We start from the raw sequence: 11,480 nt of genomic DNA on the forward strand, positions 1-11,480 counted from the left end.
GAGGCGTCAATATTTTCATATCAAGGGGGTTTCAAATGGAGCCTGCAGGGCCAGTTCCCCTGAGGTAGCCAGTTGATGCCTCTGGGGTATGGTTTCAAACGCCCCAGAAAACCAGAGATTTGACTCCAAATCAGCCTTCATCTGGACCAGTCCAGCCACCCCTCACTGTCACTAAAGAGAAAAATGAGAGGCCACAGGTGATTCCAGAACACAGACATGAAGGGGAGAGATGATACCCTGAGATAGGGGTTGGGGGAGGGGGGCTTTCTGGGTCCCCCTCCCAGGCTCACTGGGTGTGACAAGAGAAGAGGAAATGGTTAGAGATGGGAGGAGGGGTTTGGAGCCCCGCTGCCTGACTCCCCCAGCATTGCCCCTTGCAAGCTGTGTGACCTTGGGCTGATTACTTGACCTCTCAGTGCCTCCACATCCTCATGGGAAATGGGGATCACAGCAGAGCTTTCCTGCCAGCACTGCCCAGGGGACTGAAGAGGGTGTGATGTGTTTGTGAGGTCATCTCGTCTTATTTCTGCTACGTATCAGCGGCGGCCAGCTCTTCACTGCACACCTCAGCCCTGACAGGGACCCCAGGGCAGCGGTGCCCACCCCGGCTGCCCCTGGAATGACCCAGAGCCCATGTCCAGCCTGCAGATCTCGGCAGCTGCTCTCGGAATCTCTGAATGGTGCAGGGCACGGCTGGGGCAGCAACAGTCCCTAAAGCTCCCGGGTGATTCCAAGCAATGGGCAGCCGGGGCTCACAACCGCGACCCTAGGGGTCCTAGAGACCATCAGACGCCACAGCCGTGGTTCTCAAACTAGTCCTGCATCGCAGGCACCTGGGGGTCCTTTGAAAATGCAGCTTGCTGGACCTCACCCCCAAAGGGGTTCTGTAGGTCTAGGGTGGGCCCGAGAATGTGTATCTAGTTCCCAGGAGACGTTGACGCAGGTCCAGGACCTGATTTTGAGAACCGCTGTCCTGCAGGAAAGTCCGCTTTCCCCAGCCTGGCGTTCAAAGACCAGGGAGGGTTGTCCCTTTAAAGCGCTGGGGAAGCGCCGTGGCCCCACGATTTTAAACGGCGGAACTGGGGTGCCTCCTGGTGGAATCAGCGGGCACCGCAACTCGCGCGGATTCTTCCCCTGCTCTGGAGTCGTAGGTTGCGGGGGCAAAGGGAAGGGTCGTCGTCTGCGGCGCAGTTCTAGGACGTGGCCACATTCCCAGAGTGTGGGGATCGCTCATTTCCCGCTTAAGCAGGCCGAGGGGCCAAGACAAGTTCAGCCTCTAGGGGAAAGGGTCTGGACCCCGGGATTCTTCGCGGTGGGGAGGTGGCGGGGGAGGGGGGAGAGGGAAGAGGTGAGGGAGGGTCTGGGGTCTGGACCCCAGGATACCTTGGCCTCATCCTTGGGGGAGGACCATTCCGTCCCTCCCCTGGGGCCGGGAGGGCCGATTATTCGAGGGAGCCGTAGAGTAAGACAAACGTGGGTTCCAGCTCCCTTCCTTGCCTCTCTGAGCCTCGGTTTCTCTATCTGGGAAATGAGGGTGAAAATCTGCCTTCATCCTCTTCCCTCCTTCATCCTGCCCTCCTCTCTACAGAGCCAAATAAAGACGCACAGACATATACATTCGAATGTGTCCACCCCCAGATCCCCACAGAGACACAAACACATACACACACAACCTCAGTCCGCCAGTCACCTGGTCAGCTGAAATCAGCCTCCTGAAAACTCTTCAACCACTTCCTGCCATCCCCACCACCCTGCGCCGGTCCAGCCTTAGGCCTGTCCCCTAGGTTCCCGCCCCAGCCTCCTCCTGCTCCAGCCTTGCACCCTGCACATGACAGACCTAAAGCATAAACCTCTCCCTCTCCTGCTCAAATCCCTCCCACGGCTCCCCAGCGCTTAACGAGGCCCTGAGGCCCTGCCAGTCTGCATGCCCTACTCCAGGGACCTCTTCATGCTCATTTGCTGCCTCAGGTGAAAATCCAGCCAGACAGCGACCACCATGGAGGCAGGCGGCCTTCTTTGGCGTCACTGCCTCCACTCCACCAGCACTTAGCCTGGCATGGGAGGAGCAGTAATTACACGCTAATAACCCCCTATAGTCATACCCTTGGCTTGGGAAGCTTTTGCCCTGGCTCTTCCTACACCCCGGTCATGGACTTCCCCCAGGCAACCGCCGGCCGCACGTCCTTCGGGTCTTTGCAACATTCAGAGACCCCGTCTCTACAAAAAATACAAAAAGTAGCTAGGCTTGGTGGCGTGTGCCTGTGGTCCCAGCTACTCTAGAGGGAGGCTGAAGTGGTGGGAGGATCGCTTGAGCCCAGGAATTCGAGGCTGCAGTGAGCCGTGATCGCGCCACTACACTTGTCACCTTCTCAGTGAGGGCTTCCCAGGCCACTTTCCCAGGCCCGTTTATGACTACTGCAAACCCTCTCCTGCCCCGGCCCTCCTCGGGCCCCCTGCTTGCCGGACTTTTGTCCCCCAGCAGGTCTCACCCCCTAATGCATGGATTTCGTCCTCATCTAGGGAGCGTAACCCCAGCCTCCCCACCGCATGCTCCCTGCGGGAGGGTCCTGTTTCCTGCACCAAGAACAGGGCCTGGGACGCGCCAGCCCTGGATAAATCTCATGGACTGCGCGGATGGCGCTGAGGGCTCCTCCCAGACAGTCGCCTTCTCTCCCAGGAGGGGGCAACCGCGCTCCGCTCCACCCGTCGCCAGAGGCTCCACGCGCGGGACAGACCCGGCTGCTGCAGCCTGTGCTGGTCTCTGTGCACCGGGACCCTTCCCTGCAGGATCTCAAGGCCTTGACGCGGCTGGTCCTTCGACCCCAAACACTCCTCCCCATCCCCGCCGGAGCACTCCCTCCAGGAATGAGGGAATGAAAACAATGTTTCTTTCCAGCACATTCCCCACCAGGCCTATCTGGGATCTGACTCACCCAGTCCGCGTGGTTCATTCCGACCGTCAGTCATTCAACAAATAACAGCCGCCGCCGCGTGCCAGGCACGGTGTTGGGGCTGGGGACACGAAGGGGAAAGGCCAAGCCACACTTTTTCCCTACGGAGCTGGCCCTAAGCCGCTCTGCCGCGCCTCTCCCCGCCACGCTCACCTGCCCCCATGCCGCATAGGTCCCCACAGCCACCGCTCAGGGTCCTCTGCAGGGGCTGCTGCTGCTGCAAGCCCACGGGGCGCTGGGGGGAGTTTGAAAGCAGGAGGAAAGGGACGCCATTTGGGGGAATGCTCAGGCCGTGGTGGCAGCAGCAGCTGGCGGTCACTGCGGTGAACCAGGGGCTTCCGGGTCTCTCCTCAAGCAAGCCGGCCCCGTGTGTGGAACTTGGCAGTCCTACACTAGGGCTCTGATCACCAGCCTTTCCCAAGTGGCTCCTCCAGCCCTCGGGAGGGAGCAGCTCCCTGCATTGCTAATATTGGGACAAAACGATCTACCTGTTTTTGCACTTCCTGATTGCAATACCCCAGTCACCAATTTCCTCTATTAACCTCCCTGACAAGTACAGTCGGTGTGCCAGGGGGCAGTCATAGCTCTGAAAAATAAAGGGAGGAAGTGCAGAAAGGGTTCCTTTTTTTTTTTTTTTTTTTTTTTTTTTTGAGATGGAGTCTTGCTCTGTCACCCAGGCTGGAGTGCAGTGGCACGATCTCAGCTCACTGCAACCTCTGCCTCCCAGGTTCACGCGATTCTTCTGCCTCAGCCTCCCAAGTAGCTGGGATTACAGGTGTGCACCACCACACCAGACTAATTTTTATATTTTTAGTAGAGACGGGGTTTCACCATCTTGGCCAGGCTGGTCTTGAACTCCTGCCCTCATGATCCACCCTCCTCGGCCTCCCAAAGTGCTGGGATTACAGGCATGAGCCACCGTGCCTGGCTGGCCACAAAGAGTTACATTTTTATAGGTGGTTAGGGAAGCCCTCCCTAGGAATGTGGCATTTGAAGAAAGGTCTGAGTGACGTGAAGGTTGGAGCCACGCCTATAGCCCAAGGAAGGGCACTCCAGGCTGCAGGAAGAGCAGTGCAAAGGCCCTGAGGCAGGAATATGCCTGGTGTGTCCCGGAGACCTGGGTGGCTGAAGCCACACGAGACACAGAGAGGGCAGTGGGAAACAAGGCAGAGGGTGAGATGGGGGTAGAGTGTGTAGACCTGAGCTGTGTGGGAGAGCTGCGTGCGATGGCCATGTCCTGCACCAGCACTGTGCAATGCGGTAGCCACTGGCCACGTGTGGCTCTTGAGCACTTGTGACGTGGCTGGGAAGACTGAGGACATGTATGTGTATTTTTATTTAATCTTAATTACATTTAAATCCAATTTACCCCGTGTGATTACCTAGTTGAACAAAGCATGTCTAGACAGTCCTAAGAACTGCAGATGTGACGGCACAGGAAGGAGACCTTGGGGGATTTGGGGAGGCGAGGGACGCAATCAGACCCCAGGTGTGACTTCTAAGAGGACGTCTCTGGCAGCCATGTATGGTGGGGGGACACAGGATGGAGGGAGGCAGAAAACTCAGGTAGGATGGAAAGCTGAGTCTGAGGTCCAGGGCACAGGTGAGGGGTGGAGGCTGGGGGGAGAGTGCCTGCAGCTGTGGCCTGGCAGAGTGTATCTGGGTGGAAGCTAGGGTGGGGATTGGCTGGGCGGGGTCTCCATGGGTGTCCAGGGGCTTTGGAGCTGAGGCTGGAAGTGGGGAGGCATCAAGGGTGGGAGTGGAAGCTGGCTCAGATCTGCAAGGGGTGAGATGATGCTGGGGGGTAGGGAGAGCCAGACAGGGATCCCGAAGCAGCAAAGGACAGTGTATGTAAACCAGTGACAGGACAGTTCCCAGGTATTCTGGGAAAACCACAGTCAAGACTGTGGACATCTGTGGCCCACGCTCCCACACCTCGCCTGCCCCATTGCCCAGAGCACAGAGAGAGTACAGTGCTGAATTTCACTTTACTGGAGGATCCAGGTGACACAGGGCACAGGGAGAGAAGCCTAGGACTGCTACGGGAGAAGCACACCTGGGGCCCTCCCCACCCACAGGCAACACCACAGGCTGCTGTGCCCAGCTCAAGGTACACCCAGCCTGGTCCTCAGTGGGTGGGTCACTGTCCAGGGACAGCCTCCAAGCAGAGAGGGGCACCCACGCCCTGCAGCAGGTCTCAGTCAGCTTCTACATCTGGGTGTCCCTGACATAGGACTGGGACAGTCTGGTCTGGACTGTGAGGTCACACCCAAACCCTCCTATTCCTTCCCAGGGACAAGTGGGGCAGGGCCCCCTGGCACGATGGGCTCCTCACTGCCAGGGAATGGAAATTGGGACGAGGAAGCACACACATTGCCCCAGGGACAAGAAGGCATGAATGAAGGTGGGGTCCCGTGGAGACTGATATTTAGGTAAAAATCGAGCTCAGCCGGGGTTGCAGGAGCTGAAGCATACGGCACGGCACGGCACAGACTCACACACAGCTCAAGCGTGCTTGGGACAGCAGGTTGTGAAGCCTCACAGCACTGGCCCGCCTACTCTGGAACCTCCAGGGCAGGGCTGGGGTTTCCTCCCCAGGTCATTTCATCCCCTGTAAGGAGGGACACGCGGCCGGCTTCTGCACTGCCCAGGTGAGCCTCTGTCCCTCACAGTGCCCTTCGGGGCCCCTCTGGCCTTTAATTCACTCAGGGGGTGAACCCAGGGACTTTCAAGGCTTTTAGTAAGGGCTGCAAGGCCAGCGCTGAGCGGTGGGTCAGCTCCACTGGAGAGGGGGCACCCAGGGGAGCCACAACCTACGGGAGGGGTCAGGGCCCACTCAGCCCAGAAGAACCAAAACTGGATTTTAAGTGAATTACCCCAAATTGAACACCTCTGCAAATAATTAGAATGTTGGGAAACACTGCAGTCTGAGTGACAAATTCAACTTGTGGTCAGGGGCAGGTGGCCTTGGCCTGGGGCTGGTTCCTTTGTTATCAGGGGCGCCCCAGTAGGCAGGGCTGGCATGTGTCTTCCCTCTGCTCCCCCCTCCCCCTCCTCCTCCTCTTTCCCTTCTCCCACCGTTCCTCTCCCCTTTCCTCCTCCTCCCCTTCCCAACCGCCTTCTATCTCTCAGACTTTCCTTTCTGGAATCATCTCTTCCCCTGGCTGGGAGCTGGGGCCTCCCCTGGCTGAGAGTTGCGCCCTGACACGCGCTGCGCGGCTGGTGACTGAGCCTCCACCACAGACCCAGGGCCCAGTCAGACTGGGGTAGGGGCGACAGCGGCCTACAGCACCTGCCAGGCGCAGGCCCCGAGAGCGCCACGAAGAGCCCTGCTCGCCTCTGCAGGTGCCCGGCGTCCACACACACACCCCCTCCGGGGGCAACCCGGGCCCCCAATCCTGGTCCACTTGGCGCGTCCCCATCTCGGCCCTGCGCTGCTGCCTCGGGCGCCCACTTCTCTTTCCTCCTCCGATCCGGGCTTCCTCCGTCGGGATCGCTGGCGCCCCCGGCCTGCGAGGGCCCGAGAGGGGAACGTGACGCTGGCAAAACGCGGCCCGAGCGCGCTGTGAAGCGAGGAGACTGCGTCTGCGGAGGACAGGAAGAGGGGAGGGGAGGGCGGGGGCCACAGGCGGGCGGGTGCCCTGCGGGGCCTGCTCGCAGCCTGGGCGGCTTCTTGGGGGGCCACTAGCGGCATTTAGGGGGCAGCCTCCGGCCCCGACGGGCCTTCTTCCCGCGCGCGGCCTTGGATCCAGTGGGCGCCTGGCCCTTGGCCTCGCCTGCCCTGGCATGGGCCCCGGCGCCCGCGCTCCCCTTCTTCTTCCTGCTTCCTGCGGCGTCGTCCTGGGCCGAGCCCCGGCTCCCGGCTTTCTTCTCGGGAGTGACGCCCCGGCCTCGGCCTCGGCCGCCCGCGCGGGTTTTGCGGGCCCCGGACGCGGTGGGAGGCGCGCCGGCCGGAGTCAGGCCCCTGGGGGCCGTGCGCGCCCTCTTGGCCCGGGGCTTCCTGGATGCCCTGTCCTCCGGCTCCGACGCCTCGCTCTCGGTGTCCTCCGACTCCTCCTCGGACTGTTCGTCCGAAGCCTCCTCCGACCCCTCGTTGGACCCCATGTTCTCCCGGGCGGCCAGGAGCGCCAATACCTCCCCCAGTTTGCCTTTGGGGTATTTGTACTTCCCGCCTTCCCAGGCGTTTTCTTTTTCCTCCTTCATCACCTCCGCCATGTCCTGGGCAGCCAGGAGCGCCACCAGCTCCAGAAGACCCCCTTCGTCCTCACCGTGCTCGCTCCAGCCCCCGAAGAGGCCACGCCCAGCCTTCTTCGCCTGGGGAGGGAGATCTGGCTGCGCCAAGGTGGAAATGCACTCCCGGAGGTCCCCGTCATCCCCGGCCTTGCGCAGGACCACGGCGTCCACCTCGCGGCCCGCCTCTTCCACCTTCACGCGGGTCCCGTTAGTGTCCTTGGACATGACGGACAAGACCTGTCGGAGGGGGTCTCGCTTGTCTTTCTCGTCGCTCCAGCCCAGCGACTCGATAACAGAAGCGATTTTCAACATCTCCTCCCGGGCCCAGGGGTCCGACGGGTCGGTATAGGCCACAATGGCCACGAACTCAGGATTATCCAACTCCTCTGTTTCTTGGTCCCCACTTTCCTGCGAGTCGCTCTCCGAAGTGTCGCTGTCCACCGGCTCCTCGTCCGGGGTGTCTCTCACAGCCAGCAGGGCCACTAAGTCGGGGACGCCATTTTTGTCTTCTTTGGTGTTCAAGCGGATGGATTCGGCCCCAGCTGGCTCCTTCTCTGCCTCTTCTTTCTTCGATTTGTCGGTGACGGTGACCAGAGCCAAGAACTCGCGGGGACCGTCTTCTTCCCCCTCGGAGTTGCAGGGCGCCCACTGCCTAACCAGCTCCCTGGCAGCGGCCTGCAGCGTGGCGTACAGCGCGCTCTGGTCCTCTTCTCCGCTCAGGTCGCCCTGGTCGATCTCCTCGATCACGATGCCCAGGCTCTCGTCGGAAGAGTCCTCGGCCTCACTCCTCGCGGGAGCAGACGGCCGTCCTCCTCGGCTTCTCTTCTTGCCCTTCTGGGTCAACCTGTTGCGTCTGGTTCTGTTTCTGCGACCCCGACGGCCCCTCCTTGGGTTCCTGGCTGCCCCAAGAAGCGAGCCAGCCTGCCCTGTTACCTCCCCAGAATCCTGGGCCTGCGTCTCCGAAGCGGGAGGGGTGGGTGCCTCCCCGGGGGTCCCAGCCTCCGCGGCCTGCGTGGGCCCGTCATCCAGCAGCAGGCGTCTCATCTGCCTCAGGACCCTCGTGTCCTGCGCACGGTCCTTCCACAGAACCCTCCAGACCCCATCCTTGCCTGGGATCTCCCTGGGAATGGCAGCGTGATTGACGTCCTCCACAAACTCCACCAGGGCGGCCTGGGCCTTCTCATTCATCAAACCCTTCATGTGTCGCAACCTGAACGTGCCCAGGGGCAGGAGGGTCGGCTGCAGGACGGCTTCGACGTCTGCCTGCTCCAGGCCCTCCGGGATGCCGGTGACCAGCAGGGCCCTGTGCGCGTCCACGTCCAGGCTCCGGCACCAGTCCTGCAAAAGGCTCATGGCCATGGTGCAGCCCCCTTGGCGCTGATCTTGGGGCAGCAGGGAGCCCGAGATAGGGGTGGGCTGCAGCGCACGGTGTCAATGCAACCCTAGAAAGCCACCTGCAGGGCTTAGAGTCCCGGTTCCGGTGAATGTGGCAAGGCTGGAGTGGGGCTCGGGGCTCGGGGGCTCTAGCTGCCTGCTGGCCGGCTGGACGCAGTGACCTTCCCCCGGGACCCCTCTCCAGAGGTGTCTGAGGATCCGCAGGGGGCTTACGTGTCTGCTTTCCAGGGCAGCTCCCTCCCTCTCTCCCTGACACAGGCCTGAGTGACTCGGCACCGCAGCCAGGTGCAGGGGGGCGGCGCCGAGTGCACCTGGAGAGGCGTGGGAGGCAGCAGCCGCAGCTTGCCTGGCGCTCGCGCCGCGTCTGAGCGCGCACCCTGGGCCTGAATCTCAGCAGTTCCGCTGCGACGCGGCTGCTCGGGCGTGCGCCTGCGCAGACGGAGCCGCACACCCTCCCCTGTCCCCCGCCCAACCGTCTCCATGGCAACGGTGCAGCCTTGAGCTGGGGTCTGCGTCGCTGTGGCCTGAGACGCTTTTCTTAAAGGTCCCGATGACAAGGACTTGGGGCCTGGAAGCACCACTTTCATTAACCAGCAAAAAACAAGGCCGAAACCACAGAGGGCCAGAAATCACTCAAGGTTACCCGACCTCATTCAGGGGATAGAGGCCTCCTTCCAGAGGGTACCGGCATCACTGGGGGTTACAATGCCCCCTTCCAGGGGCCAGGTGGAATTCAGGATTATATAGGCCTAAATCAAAGGGCACTGGCCTTGCAGCGTAGGACCAGGACTTACTCGGGATACTGGCCTCATTCACAGTATATGGGCCTCAGTATCAAATAGGGGGGCCCAGGCACCACCTGTGAGCAAGACACCATTCAGGGTATATGGGCCTCACTTGCAGGGTACAGGCCCCACTCAATGGGACCGGCCCTCACTCCCATACACGTTCCTGTATTCTGAACTATGCATGCACAATAAATCCTGTGGTTTTGCACACACTTTGAGCATATGTATGATTGTGAGACCAGGCATGAATTTTGCAAGAAAGCATTTCCCTTGACTGGGACAGCAGACTGGGGCATGTGAACGTCAGTCATAGCTACTGTAAACATGCATTTGCTTCTCTGTCCCTTGTTGGCCATGAGGCTGTCCCCTACTCTATATGAATCTGGCTCTGTAGCCCAGCTGGTAGGTTTATATCTCAACCATCATCCCTACCTCAAAGGGTTTTTTTTGTTGTTGTTGTTTGTTTTGGAGATGGAGTCTTGCTCTGTCACTCAGGCTGGAGTGCAATGGCACAATCTTGGTTCACTGCAACTTCCGCCTCCCATGTTGAAGCGGTTCTCCTGCCTCAGCCTCCTGAGTAGCAAGGATGACAGGCCTCCCAAGTAGCTGGGATTACAGGCATACACCATCACGTCTGGCAAGTTTTTGTATTTTTTGTAGAGATGGGTTTTTACCATGTTACCCAGGCTGGTCTCAAACTCCTAACCTCAAGTGATCTACCCACCTCAGCCTCTGAAAGTGCTGGGATTACAGTATTACATGGTGAGCCACCATGCCTGGCCTCAAAGGGTTCTCATGAGGATTAAAGGGAATAATCCAGGAAAGCATTTAGAAGAGCGGCTGGCCCACAGCTGGTGCTCCATGAAAGATGGCTAAGAGAAGTATTTGTTGAGAACTTACCATTATAAAAGCATCTGTTTTGTTGGTTTGTTTTTGAGATGGAGTCTTGCTCTGTCGCCCAGGCTGGAGTGCAATGGAGCAATCTCGGCTCACTGCAACCTCCACCACCCGGGTTAAAGCCATTCTCCTGCCTCAGCCTCCCGAGTAACTGGGACTACAGGCATGCACCACCATGCCTGACTAGTTTTTTGTTTGTTTGTTTGTTTGTTTGTTTGAGAGAGAGTCTCACACTGTCACCCAGGCTGGAGTGCAGTGGCGTGATCTTGGTTCACTGCAACCTCCGCCTCCCGGCTTCAAACCATTCTCCAGCCTCAGCCTCCCAAGTAGCTGAGATTACAGGTGCCCGCCACCACGCCCAGCTAATTTTTTGTATTTTTAGTAGAGACGGGGTTTCACTATGTTGGGCAACCTGGTCTCAAACTCCCAACCTCGTGATCCGCCCGCCTCGGCCTCCCAAAGTGCTGGGATTACAGGTGTGAGCCACCGTGCCCGGCCTAGTTTTGTATTTTTAGTAGACGGGTTTTCACCACGTTGGCCAGGCTGGTCTGGAACTCCTGACCTCGGGTGATCTGCCGGCGTCAGCCTCCCAAAGTGCTGGGATTACAGGCACGAGCCACCGTGCTCAGCCCAAAGCATCTGTTAATAAACAAATAAATAGGAAACCAAAACATCTCGAGTTTTTTGTTTTTGCCACCAGGCCCAACCCCTTACTTTTGTGTTTGGATTTTTTTATGTTTAAGGAGAGTTTAACTGCAAGGTTACCACGGCAACTGGGCAAACCGCTTACTCACTCCTATTTTCCCCCACTTTTTCCTCCTCTGATCTTCCTGATCCACAGATGGATGTGATGTGACTCTTTTCTCCAGAGCAGCGTTGTCCAGCAGGAATAGAATGCCAGCCCCAAATTCGAACCGCACGTGCAATGTTAAAACTTCTAGTTGCAGCCAGCCAACACTGACCTCAGGTGGTCCATCCACCTCAGCCTCCCAAAGTGCTGGGATTACAAAGTGTCATTTTTGACATTTGAATCTCCAGTCTAGGCTGGGCATGGTAGCGCACGCCTGTAATCCCAGCTACTTGGAGGCTGAGGCAGGAGAATCGCATGAACCTGGGAGGCAGAGGTTGTTGCATTGAGCCGAGATTGCGCCACTGCACTCCAGCCTGGGAGACAGAGCAAGACGCTGTCTCAAAAAAACCAAACCAAACCAAAACA

The 11,480-nt window shown here is 59.1% G+C and overlaps 1 protein-coding gene across 1 annotated transcript; it reads right to left on the reverse strand.

The window, feature by feature from the left end:
* Positions 1-4,920: 4,920 nt before the first annotated feature.
* On the reverse strand, positions 4,921-9,575 carry PNMA8B (PNMA family member 8B). Its single transcript, XM_034944985.3, has one exon. It carries the CDS (start codon positions 8,541-8,543, stop codon positions 6,636-6,638), a length of 1,908 nt encoding a protein of 635 aa, XP_034800876.1. The 5' UTR covers positions 8,544-9,575; the 3' UTR covers positions 4,921-6,635.
* Between the last annotated feature and the right edge of the window lie 1,905 nt (positions 9,576-11,480).

The sequence above is a fragment of the Pan paniscus genome, chromosome 20 (assembly GCF_029289425.2).
Source record: "Pan paniscus chromosome 20, NHGRI_mPanPan1-v2.0_pri, whole genome shotgun sequence".
Lineage (NCBI taxonomy): Eukaryota > Metazoa > Chordata > Mammalia > Primates > Hominidae > Pan > Pan paniscus.